The sequence below is a fragment of the Bufo bufo genome, chromosome 4 (genome assembly GCF_905171765.1).
Source record: "Bufo bufo chromosome 4, aBufBuf1.1, whole genome shotgun sequence".
In the NCBI taxonomy this organism is placed as follows: domain Eukaryota; kingdom Metazoa; phylum Chordata; class Amphibia; order Anura; family Bufonidae; genus Bufo; species Bufo bufo.
The window spans coordinates 498174944-498194583 of record NC_053392.1 but is presented as its reverse complement, the minus strand read 5'-3'; the positions used below and the strand labels follow the sequence as shown (position 1 = coordinate 498194583).

The 19640-nt window shown below is 43.7% G+C and overlaps 1 protein-coding gene across 1 annotated transcript in view; it reads left to right on the top strand.

Annotated features, from left to right (window-relative positions):
• THUMPD2 (THUMP domain containing 2) overlaps nucleotides 1-19640 on the top strand; it is a 97249-nt gene that overhangs the window by 35636 nt on the left and 41973 nt on the right. Inside the window, exons 4-5 of the mRNA XM_040427370.1 lie at nucleotides 5825-5902; nucleotides 16371-16423. Coding sequence (XP_040283304.1) covers nucleotides 5825-5902; nucleotides 16371-16423 — 131 coding nt within the window. The remainder of the gene's footprint in view (nucleotides 1-5824; nucleotides 5903-16370; nucleotides 16424-19640) is intronic.

Sequence of the window (19640 nt, the reverse complement as noted above, 5' to 3'; positions counted from 1 at the left end):
CCAGCCCAAACCAGTACTCCACCTCCACCTTGCTGGCGTCTGAGTCGGACTGGAGCTCTCTGCCCTTTACCAATCCAGCCACGGGCCCATCCATCTGGCCCATCAAGACTCACTCTCATTTCATCAGTCCATAAAACCTTAGAAAAATCAGTCTTGAGATATTTCTTGGCCCAGTCTTGACGTTTCAGCTTGTGTGTCTTGTTCAGTGGTGGTCGTCTTTCAGCCTTTCTTACCTTGGCCATGTCTCTGAGTATTGCACACCTTGTGCTTCTGGGCACTCCAGTGATGTTGCAGCTCTGAAATATGGCCAAACTGGTGGCAAGTGGCATCTTGGCAGCTGCACGCTTGACTTTTCTCAGTTCATGGGCAGTTATTTTGCGCCTTGGTTTTTCCACACGCTTCTTGCGACCCTGTTGACTATTTTGAATGAAACGCTTGATTGTTCGATGATCACGCTTCAGAAGCTTTGCAATTTTAAGAGTGCTGCATCCCTCTGCAAGATATCTCACTATTTTTGACTTTTCTGAGCCTGTCAAGTCCTTCTTTTGACCCATTTTGCCAAAGGAAAGGAAGTTGCCTAATAATTATGCACACCTGATATAGGGTGTTGTCATTAGACCACACCCCTTCTCATTACAGAGATGCACATCACCTAATATGCTTAATTGGTAGTAGGCTTTCGAGCCTATACAGCTTGGAGTAAGACAACATGCATAAAGAGGATGATGTGGTCAAAATACTCATTTGCCTAATAATTCTGTACAGGGTGTATACTGAATACTATGAATAGCCCTTGGCCTTATGCCTATCCCATGCATGCTTAAACTCCTTCACTGTATTTGCAGCTACCACTTCTGCAGGAAGGCTATTCCATGCATCCACTACTCTCTCAGTAAAGTAATACTTCCTGATATTACTTTTAAACCTTTGCCCCTCTAATTTAAAACGATGTCCTCTTGTAGCAGTTTTTCTTCTTTTAAATATTCCCTCCTCTTTTACCTTGTTGATTCCCTTTATGTATCTAAAAGTTTCTATCATATCCCCTCTGTCTGTCTCGTCTTTCTTCCAAGCTATACATGTTAAGGTCCTTTAATCTTTCCTGGTAAGTTTTATCCTGCAATCCATGTACTAGTTTAGTAGCTCTTCTCTGAACTCTGTCCAAAGTATTAATATCCTTCTGGAGATATGGTCTCCAGTACTGCGCACAATACTCCAAATGAGGTCTCACTAGTGCTCTTGAGAGCGGCATGAGCACCTACTTCTTTCTACTGTTTATGCCTCTCCCTATACACCCAAGCATTCTGCTAGCATTTTCTGCTGCTCTATGACATTGTCTGCCTACCTTTAAGTCTTCTGGAATAATGACCCCTAATTCCCTTTCCTCAGATACTGAGGTTAGGACTGTATCACTGATTTTTATATTCTGCTTTTGGGTTTTTCCACCCCAGGTGCATTATCTTGCACTTATCAACATTAAATTTTAGTTGCCAGATTTTTGACCATTCCTCTAGTTTTCCTAAATCCTTTTCCATTTGGTGTATCCCTCCAGGAACATCAACCCTGTTACAAATCTTTGTGTCATCAGCAAAAAGACACACCTCACCATCGAGGCCTTCTGCAATTACGCTGATAAAGATATTAAACAATATGTGTCCCAGAACAGATCCCTGAGGTACCCCACTGGTAACAAGACCATGGTCTGAATATACTTCATTGACTACAACCCTCTGTCTGTCCATCAGCCACTGCCTAATCCATTCAACAATATGGGAGTCTAAGCACAAAGACTGCAATTTATTGATAAGCCTTCTATGTGGGACAGTATCAAAAGCCTTACTAAAGTCTAGATAAGCGATGTCTACTGCCCCTCCGCCATATATTATTTTAGTCACCCAATCAAAAAAAATCTATAAGATTAGTTTGACATGATCTCCCTGAAGTAAACCCATGCTGTTTTTTTTTCATCTTTCAATCCATGGGATTTTAGATGTTCCACAATCCTCTCCTTAAGTATGGTTTCCATTAATTTCCCCACTATTGATGTCAGGCTTACTGGCCTATAGTTGCCAGATTCCTCCCTACTACCTTTCTTCTGAATGGGCACAACATTTGCAAATTTCTAATCTTTTGGGATGACTCCTGTTACCAGTGATTGGTTAAATAAATCTGTTAATGGTTTTGCTAGTTCACCGCTAAGCTCTTTTAATAGCTTTGGGTGTATCCCATCAGGCCCCTGTGACTTATTTGTATTAATTTTAGACAGCTGACTTAGAACCTCTTCCTCTGTAAAGACACATGCATCAAAAGATTCATTAGTCTTCCTCCCTAACTGAGGTCCTTTTTCCTTCATTTTCTTTTGTAAAAACGGAACAGAAGTATTAATTGAGGCAGTCAGCTAGTTCTTTATCTAATTCCATATACCTTCCTTCTTTTGTTTTTAATTTGGTAATTCCTTGTTTTAGTTTCCTTTTTTTCATTTATGTATCTGAAGAATGTTTTATCACCTTTTTTCAGTAACTGAGCTAATTTCTCTTCTGCCTGTGCTTTAGAAGCTCTTATAACTTGCTTGGCCTCTCTCTGCCTAATCTTATAAATTTGCCTGTCATCCTCGTGTGTGTGTGTGTGTGTGTGTGTGTGTGTTTTTTATTTTTTTTATTTTTTATAATTACTAAATGCTATCTTTTTGTTTTTAATGATTTTGGCCACTTCTGCTGAGTACCACAGTGGTCTATTCCTTTTTTTGCTTTTACTGACAAGCCTAATGCAATTATCTGTGCCACTTTTAAGTAGTCCCATTTCTCCTGGACTCCATTGAAACTGTTCCAATCTGATAGGGACTTGTATACCACTAATCTAATGGCAATTATTAAGCTGTAGTACTAGATAAAAGTAAATAATGGTGTTCACATTCTTGAACCCATTTGTTTTAAAAATGTGGCCTATCATATAATTTCCCCGCTGATCTGATATTGATGACCTATCCACTGAACAACCCCTTTAAAGGGGATGTCCTATTAAGACAACATATCCCCTATTTACAGCATAGGGCTAAGTGGCAGATCAGATGGAGCCCCCACTAATCACAAGAACGTTGTTTGAACATTGTTCCCTGTTTGAATGGAGAAGCGGTCCTGCATGCTATCTTCAGCGGTCCTAGAGTTAAATGGAGCAGCGGACGTAAGTGCTGGTCCCACCTCTAGGACCCACAACCAATCAACTGTTTATGGCATACTGTAAATATGCCATGGAGGTCCAGTTGGTAATAACCCTTTGATCCTCTGTAGGGGTCTGAGTGCTGAGACCCCCACTAATCACCAATTCTAGGAGATAGATAGAAGTGTTTACACAGAGCTGTCTCTTCTCACTACTGTGGAGGACCACCTAGAGTTTCTATTGAGCCCTTCTTCAGCAGTGAGGAGAAACAGAGGTCTGTGGGTGAGATTTATCAAGACTGTACACCAGTCATTATCTCCTTTGTGCTGTAGTGAGATGCTCCTAATTTATTAAAATGCATGCCTCTATATATTAGACGCATTTCTGGCCCTCTGTGTGCTAGCTGGCAGGTAGGGGCAGGCATAGACATGAGCTATAATTTATGCCAGTTCATGGCATAAATTATAGTTCTGCTTGTAGTTTCTGCTACCTCACACAAAGACCCCTACCCCATTTTCTACCCATTTTAGAAAAATGGCAAGATGCGCAAAAAGTTACAAATATGGAGTGCACCATAATTTGTGACTTTTTATGCTACAAAAGTCTTAGTATGTGTAAGTGCTTAGTATCTAGACTTAATATGTGTAAGTGCTTCTGTTAACTTGTTAAAAGCCATCGGTGGGGGTCTTACCACTTGAACCCCCACTTAACAAATCCTTTGTTGCTGACATATCAACGTTTAGTATAGGTACACCTTAAAGGGGTTCTCCAGGAATTAAAAAAATGAAAATACTTAAATATTATTTTATAATAAATATATTAACAAATACCTTTCATTACTTAAAATGGTTTGTTTTGTTTGGGGCGCAATCATTAGGAGAAATAAAATGGCCACACAAAACCGTCCTAATCACACAGGAGAACAAGTTACTTTACAACACTGAGCTAAAGAGCTGCCTCATCCTCCTCTCTGCTCTGCTTGTCAGTAATCATGATCCTGAATACAGGTGAAATCTCTGTGGGAATGGAGATGGTAAGGAGACATGAAAGGAGGGTGAGGTGTGGCTAATGAACAGCAGCACTTGTATGCAGTCTCTATTACCACAGCCTGTCCTGTCCGTCCTCTCTGTACTTCTTGTCTCCTCATTAACTAAATTCCCCAGAGATTCAGCTAAGGCTACTTTCACACTCGCGTTTGGTGCGGATTCGTCATGTATCTGCACATATGGATCTGCACCTATAATACAACCACATGCATCCGTTCAGAACGGATCTGTTTGTATTATCTTTAACATTGGCCAAACGGATCCGTCTTGAACACCATTGAAAGTCAATGGGGGGGGCGGATCCGTTTTAATTGTCAGTCAAAACGGATCCGTCCCCATTGACTTACATTGTGGACAGATCCGTTTGCCTCCGCATCGTCAGGCGGACACCAGAACGCTGCAAGCAGCGTTTTGGTGTCCGCCTCCAGAGCGCAATGGAGGCGGAACGGGGGCAAACTGATGCATTCTGAATGGATCCTTTTCCATTCAGAATGCATTAGGGCAAAACTGATCCGTTTTGGACCGCTTGTGAGAGCCCTGAAACGGATCTCGCAAACGGAAACCAAAACGCCAGTGTGAAAGTAGCCTAAAGTTATTATCATCTGTATTCAGGATCATAATCCCTGATAAGTAGAGAGGAGAAGGAAGAGGCAGCTCTTTAACTCAGTGTTGTAAAGTAACTTGTCCTGCTGTGTGATTAGGACAGGTTTTGTGTGAACTAATGGGACAGCGGCTATTTTGTTTCCCCTGATTGCTCCCCAGACAAAACGAGCCATTATAACTAATGAAAGGTATTTGAGAATATACTTTATATTAAAGTAATATTTAAGTATTTTCATTTTCTTAATTCCCGGAGAACCCCTTTTAAAGAGAAATTTGCATATTGATTTAAAAGTGTTTGCTATTGTGGCAACGGACTTGGGAGAGAGACAAAAGACATGTACACTCATTGAAAAAATAGCGAACCAAGTAACACACCAAGAAGGAGTTGTTGTAATCGAATGAAACTTTGTGTGAATGTAATAATGATATCAGATTACAATATTACAGTGAAAACTGCAAATGAAAGGAGGCTCTAGGGCCCTGTTGGCACAAGGTGGGATACAGTTGGTCATGGAGACATACAGATTCCATATGATATCCTGCAGCACATTTCCTCACAGATGTTGCAGCTGGGCCTGTAGATCCTGCACATTCGTAGGTTGCAGAAGCTGACATCCCATAAATGCTCGATTGATGATAAATCTGGGCAAGCCAATGAAGTGTGCATCTCTTGCTGTTTATGGGCAAATATTATCCTGCTGAAAAACGCCAGTTAGAAGCCCTGCCATGATATTGACTTTTCTATCTGGTTGTGTTATATATTTTTTTGACAATGGATTTAATTAGCAGAGATGGTCCTACCGGGTGTTCCTTGTTTGTTACTAGAATTCACCAAGGATGTAATGGGGTCTCCATTCTGTACTAAATGAACCAGCAACTATATATGCGCTACACAGTATCTAAATACTTTTTCTTATTTTTTTTTCCCACTTACATTGTATAAATGGATAATATTTTAGCTCATTTTAATATTAATCAATGTACAGTTCTGTAGCCGTTTAACTGCAAAGTTTGTTTCCTAGGATATTGGTCGCGTTATTGGAGTGTCACTTGCGAAACAGTTTGGTTGGAAACCTGACCTGCGACGACCTCTTCTTGAGGTACTTTGTTTTTATGTTTTTTATTTTGTTCCTTTTTGCGTACACTAAAATATTTTCAGATCTCATATTTATTATACTATTACAGGCATTTAATGTAAGCAGAATAATTAAGTTGGAGTAAATAAAGTATAGCAACAATTTACCTATGTAGGTGCATAGTTACTAATAATTAGGGTACTAGCACTCGCATAACTAGCTTCCATTTATAACAGCGCCATGGCCGCCATGACTGTTTTTAAACAAGCACTGAGAAACCCTAACCGACCCCACTGATATCAAAGGCATCAGTTAGGATTCTTTTATTTTATTTATTTTTTATGCCAAAAATATTGCTGCAAGTGTGAACATAACAATATTGTCAATAATAGACACAGGGGAACACAGGATGCCCCATCAGATGCAGTATATCGGACCATATGTTATTCTTTAACATCACTGGTTGATGTTATATTGATGTTTGAAACATTTTTATTTTTTTGTGATTTGGATATTGATGGCCTGTCTTTAGGAAAGGTCATTAGTATCAGATCATCGGGGGTCCAACTCCCGGCATCCCCGCCAATCAGCTGTATTGGCATTCATTGTTCACATGTCTTAGGTTTAGCTCAGTCCCGTTCTAGTTAATAGGGCTGAGCTGCAATACAATGGACAGTGTGGTGCATGGTAAGCAATGAGGAGGCTCCGGCGCTCACTGGAGGGGTGCCTGGAGTCACACCCTGCCGATCTCATATTGATCACCTATGTTCAGAATAGTCTTCATTTACTGACATCCAATGTACATGTGTGGCAGATGTTAGCTTTGTAAAGATTGCTTTACACAGCAGACACCCGGAGGCTAAGTCCGTGATGGTTGATAATGCCGATCATGGACTTTTAACCTCTCAAATGCTGCAGTCAATTGCAACCATGGCATCTAAGAGGGCTTTCCCTGGGATTGTTACACTCCTGGGGCCTGAACGAGATTGAGGTATCCTTTAGGTTGCTGTAGCAGCCTCAGGCCTTCTGAAGGATCTGAGCTCTGCCACAGCTATGTTACTATAAAAACTCAAATTACCTCCTTTCCCCCTATTAAAGAAAAAAATAAATGACCAATAAAAAAAACTGTGATCATAGGCATTGGCGTATCCCAAAATGCTATATCCCATATGGTGAACGCCATAACGGGGAAAAAATGGCTGATTTGTCTTTTTATTTTTATTTTTTTTGCTTCACCAAATTATTTTTTTTTAAAAGTGATCCAAAAGGCATACATGCAAAATTGTATCAATAAAAAAATTAGCCGTCACACACCAGCTTAGACATAAGTATGAAAAAGTTATGGGCGTCAGACTATGGCAATGCAAAGAAACATTTTTCCCCCAAGAAAGAAATATAAAGTGGTATTGTTGTAGTTGTACTGACCAAGAGATTGAAGGTTTTACCACATAGGGAATGCAGTAAAAATGAAACCCATAAAACTGTGGTCAAATTGCATTTTGTATCTAATTCCACCGTATTTGGAATTTCTTTTCCAGCTTCCCACTGCTTCGTAAAACGTCAATGAAAAATCGCTGCATTCATTTTTGAAATATAGACCTGCCTGAAAGAACTTTAAAACTTTACATTATTGAAGTCCAACAAACAAATCTAGAGCTGAACTGACCAATAGCAATTAGATTCAGGCACTAGATATGAGAAATAGAAGTGGTAGTGGCACTGTTACTGTCACTACTGCTACATAATGCAACATCCCTCACTATCAATTTAAATTAAACTGAATCTCTGTGTGTCACAAATGTCATGCTTGTTGTGGCACTAAAAAGCCTCTGACGCGTTTCTGCACCATAAAATATACAGATGTATCATCAGTGGTGTAAAAACATTAAGAGGTTGACTAAGGTCTACAAAAACTGCACTGCAGCATGCCAGTGCTCTGAGTTTATAACAGAAACATGTACAGAATAGATTCTGGTTTCCTCATTCAGTGCTTGGTTCAGGGAGTATTGTAAATAGTAGGGATGTCCCGATACCATTTTTTTAAGACTGAGTACGAGTACCGATACTTTTATTTAAGTACTCACGATACCAATTACCGATACTAATTTTAACAATAAAATACACACACATGTATTTTCTGACCACTGACCAACCAAAAGGCCCAAAAACAGAACTATAACATTCCAAGGAGACGTTATACTGTATGGGGCAGCCACAAGGAGACGTTATACTGTATGGGGCAGCCACAAGGAGACGTTATACTGTATGGGGGCAGCCACAAGGGGACGTTATACTGTATGGGGGCAGCTACAAGGAGACGTTATACTGTATGGGGGCCACAAGGAGACGTTATACTGTATGGGGCTGCCACAAGGAGACACTACTGTATGGGGGCAGCCACAAGGAGACGTTATACTGTATGGAGCAGCTACAAGGAGACGTTACACTGTATGGGGCAGCTACAAGGAGACGTTATACTGTATGGAGCAGCTTCAAGGAGACGTTATACTGTATGGGGGCGGCCACAAGGAGACACTACTGTATGGGGGCAGCCACAAGGAGACGTTATACTGTATGGAGCAGCTACAAGGAGACGTTACACTGTATGGGGCAGCTACAAGGAGACATTATACTGTATGGGGGCAGCCACAAGGAGACGTTATACTGTATGGGGGCAGCCACAAGGAGACGTTATACTGTATCGGGGCAGCCACAAGGGGACGTTATACTGTATGGGGGCAGCCACAAGGAGACGTTATACTGTATGGGGCAGCTACAAGGAGACGTTATACTGTATGGGGGCAGCCACAAGGAGACGTTATACTGTATGGGGGCAGCCACAAGGAGACGTTATACTGTATGGGGCAGCTCAAGGGGACGTTATACTGTATGGGGCAGCCACAAGGAGACGTTATACTGTATGGGGGCAGCCACAAGGAGACGTTATACTGTATGGGGGCAGCCACAAGGAGACGTTACACTGTATGGGGGCAGCCACAAGGAGACGTTACACTGTATGGGGGCAGCCACAAGGAGACGTTACACTGTATGGGGGCAGCCACAAGGAGACGTTATACTGTATGGGGGCAGCCACAAGGAGACGTTATACTGTATGGGGGCAGCCACAAGGAGACGTTACACTGTATGGGGGCAGCCACAAGGAGACGTTACACTGTATGGGGGCAGCCACAAGGAGACGTTATACTGTATGGGGGCAGCCACAAGGAGACGTTATACTGTATGGGGGCATCCACAAAGAGACGTTGCACAGTATGGGGCGGTGGGCCATAAGGAGACGTTATACTGTATGGGGGCAGCCACAAGGAGACATTATTCTGTATGGGGGCAGCCACAAGGAGACGTTATACTGTATGGGGGCAGCCACAAGGAGACGTTATACTGTATGGGGACAGCCACAATGAGACGTTATACTGTATGGGGACAGCCACAAGGAGACGTTATACTGTATGGGGGCAGCCACAAGGAGACGTTATACTGTATGGGGGCAGCCACAAGGAGACGTTATACTGTATGGGGGCAGCCACAAGGAGACGTTATACTGTATGGGGGCAGCCACAAGGAGACGTTATATTGTATGGGGGCCACAAGGAGACGTTATACTGTATGGGGGCCACAAGGAGATGTTATACTGTATGGGGGCAGCCACAAGGAGACGTTATACTGTATGGGGGGCAGCTACAAGGAGACGTTATACTGTATGGGGGCCACAAGGAGACGTTATATTGTATGGGGGCAGCCACAAGGAGACTTTATACTGTATAGGGCAGCTACAAGGAGACGTTACACTGTATGGGGTGGCCACAAGGAGACGTTATACTGTATGGGGCGGCCACAAGGAGACACTACTGTAAGGAGTCAGGACAACAATTTTTGAAGCCCCCCTCCTCAGTATAATAGTCTTGTGGCCATCATACAGTAATGTATATTTCTTCTTGCCCTAATGCCTGCTTTTAGAGATCAATGTGCAGCTTTCAGGCAGGAAGGGAAGGACCAGGGCCATAGAAGACAGACACTATCACCTTTAGAGGGACTCGCTCCTGGCAAACACAGCTCTGCAGTGAATGCAGTGGAGCAGACTGATGTAATTACAATGTATAGTTATTGCAGGGACTCAGAGAATCGTCTGAGAGTTTATTAGTTAAAACGAATCGAATGAGTCAGAGACTGTCACCCCAGACTTCCTGCTCTGCTACATGCACCCTGTACACACACAGCTCCACTACATGCTATGCTAATAATGCCCCCCCCCCCCTCCCCGGACGGACTTACAGGGAGCCGCAGAGCAGGAAGCCCGGCAGGGACTCGGTGACGATTCTTTTAACTAATAAACTGTCAGACGATTCTCTGAGTCCCTGCACTGTGAGTCAGTGCTGGTTGCCTCTGATTGGTTGGAGGGCAGGGAGGGGCGGGGCGGAGCGGAGCTATCTTCCACTCTAGGCTCCAATTACACTGCCTGCTGCTGCCTGTGAAGCTGTTAGCTGTGCGAGGTGCAGGGGCTGCGGAGACACATAGAAGCGGCGCACAGGTATCGGCAGTGGTATCGGGGACATTTGCACGAGTACATGTACTCGTGCAAATGCCCGGTATCGGTCCCGATACCGATACTGGTATCGGTATCGGGACATCCCTAGTAAATAGGCAGTTGAGCCCCAATTTTTTTAAAATTGGATTTGAAGTATGCTTTCAGACAGGTCCATTCATTAAATGTGTGCTATCATTATGCTGGTGTAGAGTCTATGTAACTTCTTCACCAAGCTGGTTGTCCAGCTGCTTCTGACATAAATCTGAAAGCACACAGGTCCTTGCTTTTTAAACTCTGCTTGTTAGGCCTCATGCACACGGCCGTTGTTTTGGTCCGCATCTGAGCCGCCATTTTAGCGGCTCGGATGCGGACTTATTTACTTCAATGGGGCCGCTAAAGATGCAGACAGCACTCTGTGTGCTGTCCGCATCTGTTGCTCCATTCCGTGGCCCCGCAAAAAAAATATAACATGTCCTATTCTTGTCCGTGCTTTGCGGACAAGAATAGGCAGTTATATGTAAAGGCTGTCTGTGCCGTTCTGCAAATTGCTGAACGCGCACGGATGCCATCCGTGTTTTGTGGTCTGCAAAACACACCACGGTCGTGTTCATGCGGCCTTAGAAATAGCAGCAGGGAGGGAGGAAGTAGGAAGTTACATACAGCAGATTGTAATCTGAAGAGGATTTTTCAGGGAGGAAAGAAAATGCAACCTGTATGTATGGAGGAAAACACATACAAGGCAGTTTAAAGGTGAAGGAGGGAGATATCGCACACGCAGTGTAGAAAGTTAAGACACACTCTCCAGGGGGGATCGGACTCCACTCTGTATCAATTCCTTTCAGCAGAAATGAGAATATCTGGTATGAAAAAGTAGTACAGGAATAAAGATATGCCAATACATGAAAATTAATGAAGAAATAATGCCACCTCAAACCTAGTGCAACTTGTTTTTTTGTTTTTACTCGAGTTAACAACTAAGGGCTCTTTCACACCTGCGTTATTGTCTTCCGGCATAGAGTTCCGTCGTCGGGGCTCTATGCCGGAAGAATCCTGATCAGGATTATCCTAATGCATTCTGAATGGAGAGTAATCCGTTCAGGATGCATCAGGATGTCTTCAGTTCCGGTACGGAACGTTTGTTGGCCGGAGAAAATACCGCAGCATGCTGCGCTTTTTGCTCCGGCCAAAAATCCGGAACACTTGCCGCAAGGCCGGATCCGGAATTAATGCCCATTGAAAGGCATTGATCCGGATCCGGCCTTAAGCTAAACGTCGTTTCGGCGCATTGCCGGAGCCGACATTTAGCTTTTTCAGAGTGGTTACCATGGCTGCCGGGACGCTAAAGTCCTGACAGCCATGGTAAGTGTAGCGGGGAGCGGGGGAGCAGTGTACTTACCGTCCGTGCGGCTCCCGGGGCGCTCCAGAGTGACGTCAGGGCGCCCCAAGCGCATGGATCACGTGATCGCATGGATCACGTCATCCATGCGCATGGGGCGCTCTGACGTCATTCTGGAGCGCCCCGGGAGCCGCACGGACTGTAAGTATACCGCTCCCCCGCTCCCCGCTCCTACTATGGCAACCAGGACTTTAATAGCGTCCTGGGTGCCATAGTAACACTGAAAGCATTTGGAAGACGGTTCCGTCTTCAAATGCTTTCAGTACACTTGCGTTTTTCCGGATCCGGCAGGCACCTCCGGCAACGGAAGTGCATGCCGGATCCCAACAACGCAAGTGTGAAAGAGGCCTTACATGTAAAAATATTTTTTTTCCATGCTAAGGATGTCCATAGCCTTTAAACTGCAATAACAAGATAATAATTGTTAGATTATTATTGTCCAAGTATTTTCTTGAAAGCCTGAAGGTGGGATTGCATTAACTTGTAAATCCTGATATATAATGTCTTGTAGATGCTGCTCATGACAGCTGCTGTAAACATCTAATGGGTGGGGTTGCCGGTTATCGGACGCTCCTTGGTTTTGATATTTATGACCAGTCCTAAGTATAGGTCATCAATATTTATAACCCAGAATACTCTATTAGGTTCCTTTTGTTTACATATGCGTGTACAGTTGACAGGAGCATCCCTGGTCAAAATGGTTGTTCGGCTTCTTTCACAGTCGCGTTTGGTGCGGATCCATTATGGATCTGTACAGACTGATTCGTTTAGATAATACAAACGTCTGCATCCGTTCAGAATGGATCAGTTTGAATTATCTTTAACGTAGCTAAGACGGATCAGTCTTGAACACCATTGAAAGTCAATGGAGGACGGATCCGTTTTCTATTGTGCCAGATTGTGTCATAGAAAACGGATCTGTCCCCATTGACTTACATTGTGTGTCAGAACAGATCAGTTTGGCTCAGTTTCATCAGGCGGACACCAAAACGCTGCTTGCATTTTGAGCAGATCCTTTTCCATTCAGAATGCATTAGGGCAAAACTGATCCGTTTTGGACCGCTTGTGAGAGCCCTGAACGGATCTCACAAACTGAAAGCCAAAACACCAGTGTGAAAGTAGCCTTGCTGTGAAAAGTTAAGCAAGTTGAAGATGAGATGATCTTCCAAAGACATAAAGTTAAAGATGAAACACACTTTTCAACATTTTAAGGAGTACTTTGCAAAAATATGGGAACTCTGGTAGATTTGAACGTACAGATAACTTTGTGCAAGGTCTCAAACCTTAAATAGTCTGTTAGGTTTAAGGCTTGTTACCATAGGCCTCATAGTCTCCTGATCTGAACATCATTGAAAATCTGTGCATAGACCTCAAAAGAGTAGTGCATGCAAGATGGCCCAGTAGTCTCACAGAACTGGAAGACTTTTGCCAAGAAGAATGGATGAAAATCCCTCAAACAAGAATTGAAAGGCTCTTGGCTGGCTACAAAAAGCATTTACAAGCTGTGATACTTTCCAAAGGGAATGTTGCTAGGTACTAACCATGCTGGGTGCCCAAAGTTTTTGTTCAGGCTGTTTAACTTTTTTGTTATTTTGAAAATGTGAAAGATTTTTAAAAAAAACAATAGTTTTGACTCAAAATACAAAGGGAATGTGTTATCTTTGACTTTATGCCTTTTGTAGATCATTTCATCTTCAACTTACTTAACTGTTTACAGTAACAATGATTTTGCACAAACGTTTGCATGCCACTGTATGACTGCTGGTAAACCCACCACTGAGACCACGAACATTCACAAGAAATTGAGTTTCAGAGTCCCCTTTGTGAATAGAGTGGTAGTGTACATTTGTGACCACCAGTCTATTTACTGCACTGTAATTGTCAGTTCCATAGAGCAATGGTCACGTGCACCATTGCTCCATTCACATAGAGGACTCAGTGACTTCTGAACTAGCGATGGGTAGGGCCTCTAACAATCATAATGTAGATAGGTAATTTTGTCAATGGCTAAATACCTCTACTGACAGTTTCAGACGAGCATGTTAACTGCAGGAAATATGCTCTGTGTGGGAGCAATATTTCCAGTCACCATTTTTACAGTTGGTAAAATACACTGCTCAAAAAAATAAAGGGAACACTTAAACAACACAATGTAACTCCAAGTCAATCACACTTCTGTGAAATCAAACTGTCCACTTAGGAAGCAACACTGAGTGACAATCAATTTCACATGCTGTTGTGCAAATGGGATAGACAACAGGTGGAAATTATAGGCAATTAGCAAGACACCCCCAATAAAGGAGTGGTTCTGAACTTCTGCAGGTGGTGACCACAGACCACTTCTCAGTTCCTATGCTTCCTGGCTGATGTTTTGGTCACTTTTGAATGCTGGCGGTGCTTTCACTCTAGTGGTAGCATGAGACTGAGTCTACAACCCACACAAGTGGCTCAGGTAGTGCAGCTTATCCAGGATGGCACCTCAATGCGAGCTGTGGCAAGAAGGTTTGCTGTGTCTGTCAGCGTAGTGTCCAGAGCATGGAGGCGCTACCAGGAGACAGGCCAGTACATCAGGAGACGTGGAGGAGGCCGTAGGAGGGCAACAACCCAGCAGCAGGACCGCTACCTCCGCCTTTGTGCAAGGAGGAACAGGAGGAGCACTGCCAGAGCCCTGCAAAATGACCTCCACCAGGCCACAAATGTGCATGTGTCTGCTCAAACGGTCAGAAACAGACTCCATGAGGGTGATATGAGGGCCCGACATCCACAGGTGGGGCTTGTGCTAACAGCCCAACACCGTGCAGGACGTTTGGCATTTGCCAGAGAACACCAAGATTGGAAAATTCGCCATTGGCGCCCTGTGCTCTTCACAGATGAAACCAGGTTCACACTGAGCACATGTGACAGAGTCTGGAGACGCCGTGGAGAACGTTCTGCTGCCTGCAACATCCTCCAGCATGACCGGTTTGGCATTGGGTCAGTAATGGTGTGGGGTGGCATTTCTTTGGAGGGCCGCACAGCCCTCCATGTGCTCGCCAGAGGTAGCCTGACTGCCATTAGGTACCGAGATGAGATCCTCAGACCCCTTGTGAGACCATTTGCTGGTGCGGTTGGCCCTGGGTTCCTCCTAATGCTAGACCTCATGTGGCTGGAGTGTGTCAGTAGTTCCTGCAAGACGAAGGCATTGATGCTATGGACTGGCCCGCCCGTTCCCCAGACCTGAATCCAATTGAGCACATCTGGGACATCATGTCTCGCTTTATCCACTAACGTCACGTTGCACCACAGACTGTCCAGGAGTTGGCAGATGCTTTAGTCCAGGTCTGGGAGGAGATACCTCAGGAGACCATCCGCCACCTCATCAGGAGCATGCACAGGCGTTGTAGGGAGGTCATACAGGCACGTGAAGGCCACACACACTACTGAGCCTCATTTTGACTTATTTTAAAGGGCTTCTGTCACCCCACTAAACTTTTTTTTTTTTTTTGTTGTTAATTATAATCCCTATACTGCGATTTATGCATACATACTGTAATTAATAATTTTGGTTCAGCAGATTATGTTAAAAACGTAGCGAGCGTCCTCCTCTCAATGCGCCTGCGCCGACTGAAGACAGGTAAGGCGCAGGCGCCAGATTTTGAATGCAAGCAGGGCCAGCAGAGAACGATCCCGTCCGCTGGCCCTGTCAATCAACATGTGGAGGGGGCGTCTTTAGGATAGGAGGATGCGGCTGCTACCAGCAAGTAGCAGCCCTACTTGCTGGTAGCAAGGTAATTTGCATATTTTAAAAGTACGTTTTTAACATAATCTGCTGAACCAAAATTATTAATTACAGTATGTATGCAAAAATCGCAGTATAGTGATTATAATTAACCACAAAAAAACAAAAAAAACAGTTTAGTGGGGTGACAGAAGCCCTTTAAAGAGGACCTTTCACCATAATAAAACCTCTAAACTAACATAGAATATTTAATTAACTCAGATCTAGGATGTGTTATTTTTGTGTTCCCTTTATTTTTTTGAGCAGTGTATATTTAAATGGGTTCTCTGGGCTACAGATAACAGATTGGTGGGGTTCAATGACCAGCACTTCCACTGATCAGCTGATTCAGATGCCGCGGCTCCGGAAACAGTGTAGTGTATGGCACTGGATGCAGACAGCTCCATACACTGTGCCAGGGTATGTGCAAGTGAATTGGAGCTGAGCTTCAGTACTCCAGTACCAGAAACTACAGTGTACAGAGTCTACTCCTTCAGCTTCATTCACTGTTAGCTTCTGGCGCCATGGCAGCCCCAAATATCTAAGGCATCAATATCTGTAGGACAGGTCATCAATGTCTAAAGTCTGGCTATTGCAGTATAAACCCACACGGTTTTTAAAAAAAATAACAGCTTTGGCTGATAGGTGTGAAACATTTTATAGCTTTCTAGCATGAAAAATACCACAGTGGGAACATACTTTTTGTGACTACCTAGGTAACTAATGTGTGTTCTATATGTATAGCTGAATAGCCTTTAATGATATTTTTTGCTGTTTTGTTTGTTTATTATGCTAGGTTTTTGTGCACCTGAATGACATGAATTCTGTGGTGGGATTCCCAATTTTAAGGTAATTTCAATAGTCATGCCTGTGTCATCTGATTGCTACTTGTTAAAGGGGTTGTCCTATCTCACAGTTTCTATTGAGAGATGGAACTGAGTGCCGCCCCTCGGTGGCCGGGAATATGGAAACAGCTGAGTGAGTCGGCTCTCCACCTCTTCTGTAACCTCCATTGTAGTGAATGGGACCTCCGCAAACAGCAAAGTACAGCAAGCTACGCTGCCTACGTAACTGCTGGAGTTGTGGAAACACCAAAGCTTGTGTGGCATTTTCTGCTATGCTGTTTGCCTAGCTCCCATTCACTACAAAGAGAGTTACAGCAACAGTGGGGCACTAGCTCACTCTACTGTTTCTGAAAGCCCACGCAGCTGGGGTCGGTGCTCAGTCCCATCTTGCTGTTGAAATGGACAACCCCTTTAAGACTCTGCTCAATCTAATGCCTTGTCTTCCATTCACAATGATAGTTTTAAAGCTCTTGAATATTCTGTATTCTGCATTTAAGTGAGAATTAATCAGATATTATAATAAAATTCCCTGCATAATATTGTGTAGGTGCCGGTTGTTGCACCAAAACAGCTCTGACCTGTTGATGCATGGACTGCACAAGATCTTTAAAGGGGTTGTCCCCATTGTCTGATAGGTGTGGGTCCCACTGCTGGGACCCGCACCTACAATGAGAAAGGAGCGGGGAAATGAACTGAGGGCACACTGCGCATGCCAGTTCTTTCATTTCTATGGGGCTGCCGAAAATAGCCGAGCGCTAGCTCGGCTATTTCTGTCTGCCCCATAGAAATGAATGGGAGCAGGGGCGCTCCCATTCACTTCTATGGGAGCAGCGCTTGGTGGTGGACGAACCCCGGAAAACCCGGGGTCCTCCAGCCACAGCTCTCCCCGCTCCGTTCTCGTTGCCCCCTTTAAAGGTTTTCCTCTTTGTATTTGGCACTAAGAAGTTAGCAGCAGATGTTTTAAAAGGATTTTCCATGATTGGCTTGTTTTTTAAACGCTATCCCCACCCTGCCAGATTGGTGAAAGAAAGCATACTTGCCTGCTTTCCAACTCTTTTTTTTCTGGCTCCATAATTCACAGACTGTCTTATCTGCACTTCGGTTACCACATGTAAACCTCCGACATTGATGCAGTCATGTTCAAATGTCTGGTCTTTTCAGTAACTTTCCCCAAGCAAGTGTGCCATTTGGGGACATGTCACTGCTGAGTCCAATCTTTGGCTGCAGCGGCAAATGTGACCTAGTCCATGTCAGAAATTTACAAGTGGAGGGGGCTCTTTGCTCTGCTCCTGTCTTCCTGGTCAGGCATTGTTTACATGGCTACAATGTTAAGATGCTCATATGCTTCCCTTCACAGGTCTGGTGCAAGGGAGGAAGTGAAATAAAAACATAAGTCAATCCTGGATTACCTCTTTCCTGTAGGTGCGATATGGCTGCTTCCATGGTTAGGGCTTGTTTTTCTAGTATTTTCCACATATGTTTCATTGAATTGAGATCTTGGGAATTTGGTCCACCTTGAGCTCTTTCTCATTTTCCTCAAACCATTCCTGAACATAATAACATAGTTTGTGAGGATGAAAAACAACATATGTCCATCCAGTTCAGGCTGTTATCCAGCTAAGGTGATCCAGAGTTGGGCAAACAAAAGACTCATAAGGTAGAAGCCAATTTTCCTAACTTTAGGGGAAAAAAATACTTCCCAGCTGCATTCAGGCAATCAGAGTAACTTCCTGGATCAAGGACCCTACTCCAGAATTCTAGTAACTGTAACCTGTAATATAATTACACTTCAGAAATGCATCCAGACCCCTCTTGAACTCTTTTAGTGAGCATCCATCACACCTCCTCTGGCAGACAATTCTGTTGTCTTTAGTCTCACTGCTCTTACAATAAAGAATCCTCTTCTATGTTTGTGTAGAAACCGTCTTTCCTCTAGTCGTAGTGGATGCCCCCTTGTCACGGTCACAGTCCTGGGTATAAATAGATCAAGGCAGAGATCTCTGTATTGACCCCCTGATATATTTATACATAGTCGGGTCCATAAATATTGGGACATCGACACAATTCTAACATTTTTGGCTCTGTACACCACCACCATGTATTTGAAATGAAACAAACAAGATGTGCTTTAACTGCATGCAGACTGTCGGCTTTAATTTGAGGGTATTTACATCCAAATCAGGTAAACGTTGTAGGAATTGCAATAGTTTGCATATGGGACATAATAATAATCATAAATCAAACTTTCACGTTTTAATACTTGGTTGCAAATCTTTTGTAGTCAATTACAGCCTTTAGTCTGGAACGCATAGACATCACCAGACGCTGGGTTTCATCCCTGGTAATGCTCTGCCAGGCCTCTACTGCAAATGGCGAGTGTTTCACAAACAAGAAGTTTTCCTGGAGATTCGGCGGCTTCACCGATACATCCCCAGTATAAGCTCTCGATACCAACCAGCAAAGCGATTTCCTTCAAGAGGAACAGATCATAGTGCAATACCCAAATCTTTAGTTAAAAGTAAGGTTTATTCTACTCACAAAAATTGACTTGTATAGAGCATGTAAATTAGCCCGACCCGGGTTTTGCCTTCGCTTCGTCTGGGGCATCTAGCGCGGACCCATATGTATGTACTTTTGTGTTTTTATATTGGAGAAGGGACTCGCTTCAACCTTTTTGGGACTGCTGCTTAATTGTTCCTGGCATCACACAGAAATCATATTTGTGTCTCTACTGCAACTGTCTTCAGTTCCTGCTTGTTCTTGGGGCATTTTCCCTTCATTTTTGTCTTCAGCAAGTGAAATGCATGCTCAATCGGATTTAGGTCAGGTGATTGACTTGGCCATTGCATTACATTCCACTTCTTTCCCTTAAAAACTCTTTGGTTGCTTTTGCAGTATGCTTTGGGTCATTGTCCATCTGCACTGTGAAGCGCCGTCCAATGAGTTCTGAAGCATTTGGCAGAATATAAGCAGATAATATTGCCCGAAACACTTGAGAATTCATCCTGCTGCTTTTGTCAGCAGTCACATCATCAATAACTACAAAAGATCCCGTTCCATTGGCAGCCATACATGTCCACGCCATGACACTACCACCACCATGCTTCACTGATGAGGTGGTATGCTTGAGATCATGAGCAATTCCTTTCCTTCCCCATACTCTTCTCTTCCCATCACTCTGGTACAAGTTGATCCTGGTCTCATCTGTCCATAGGATGTTG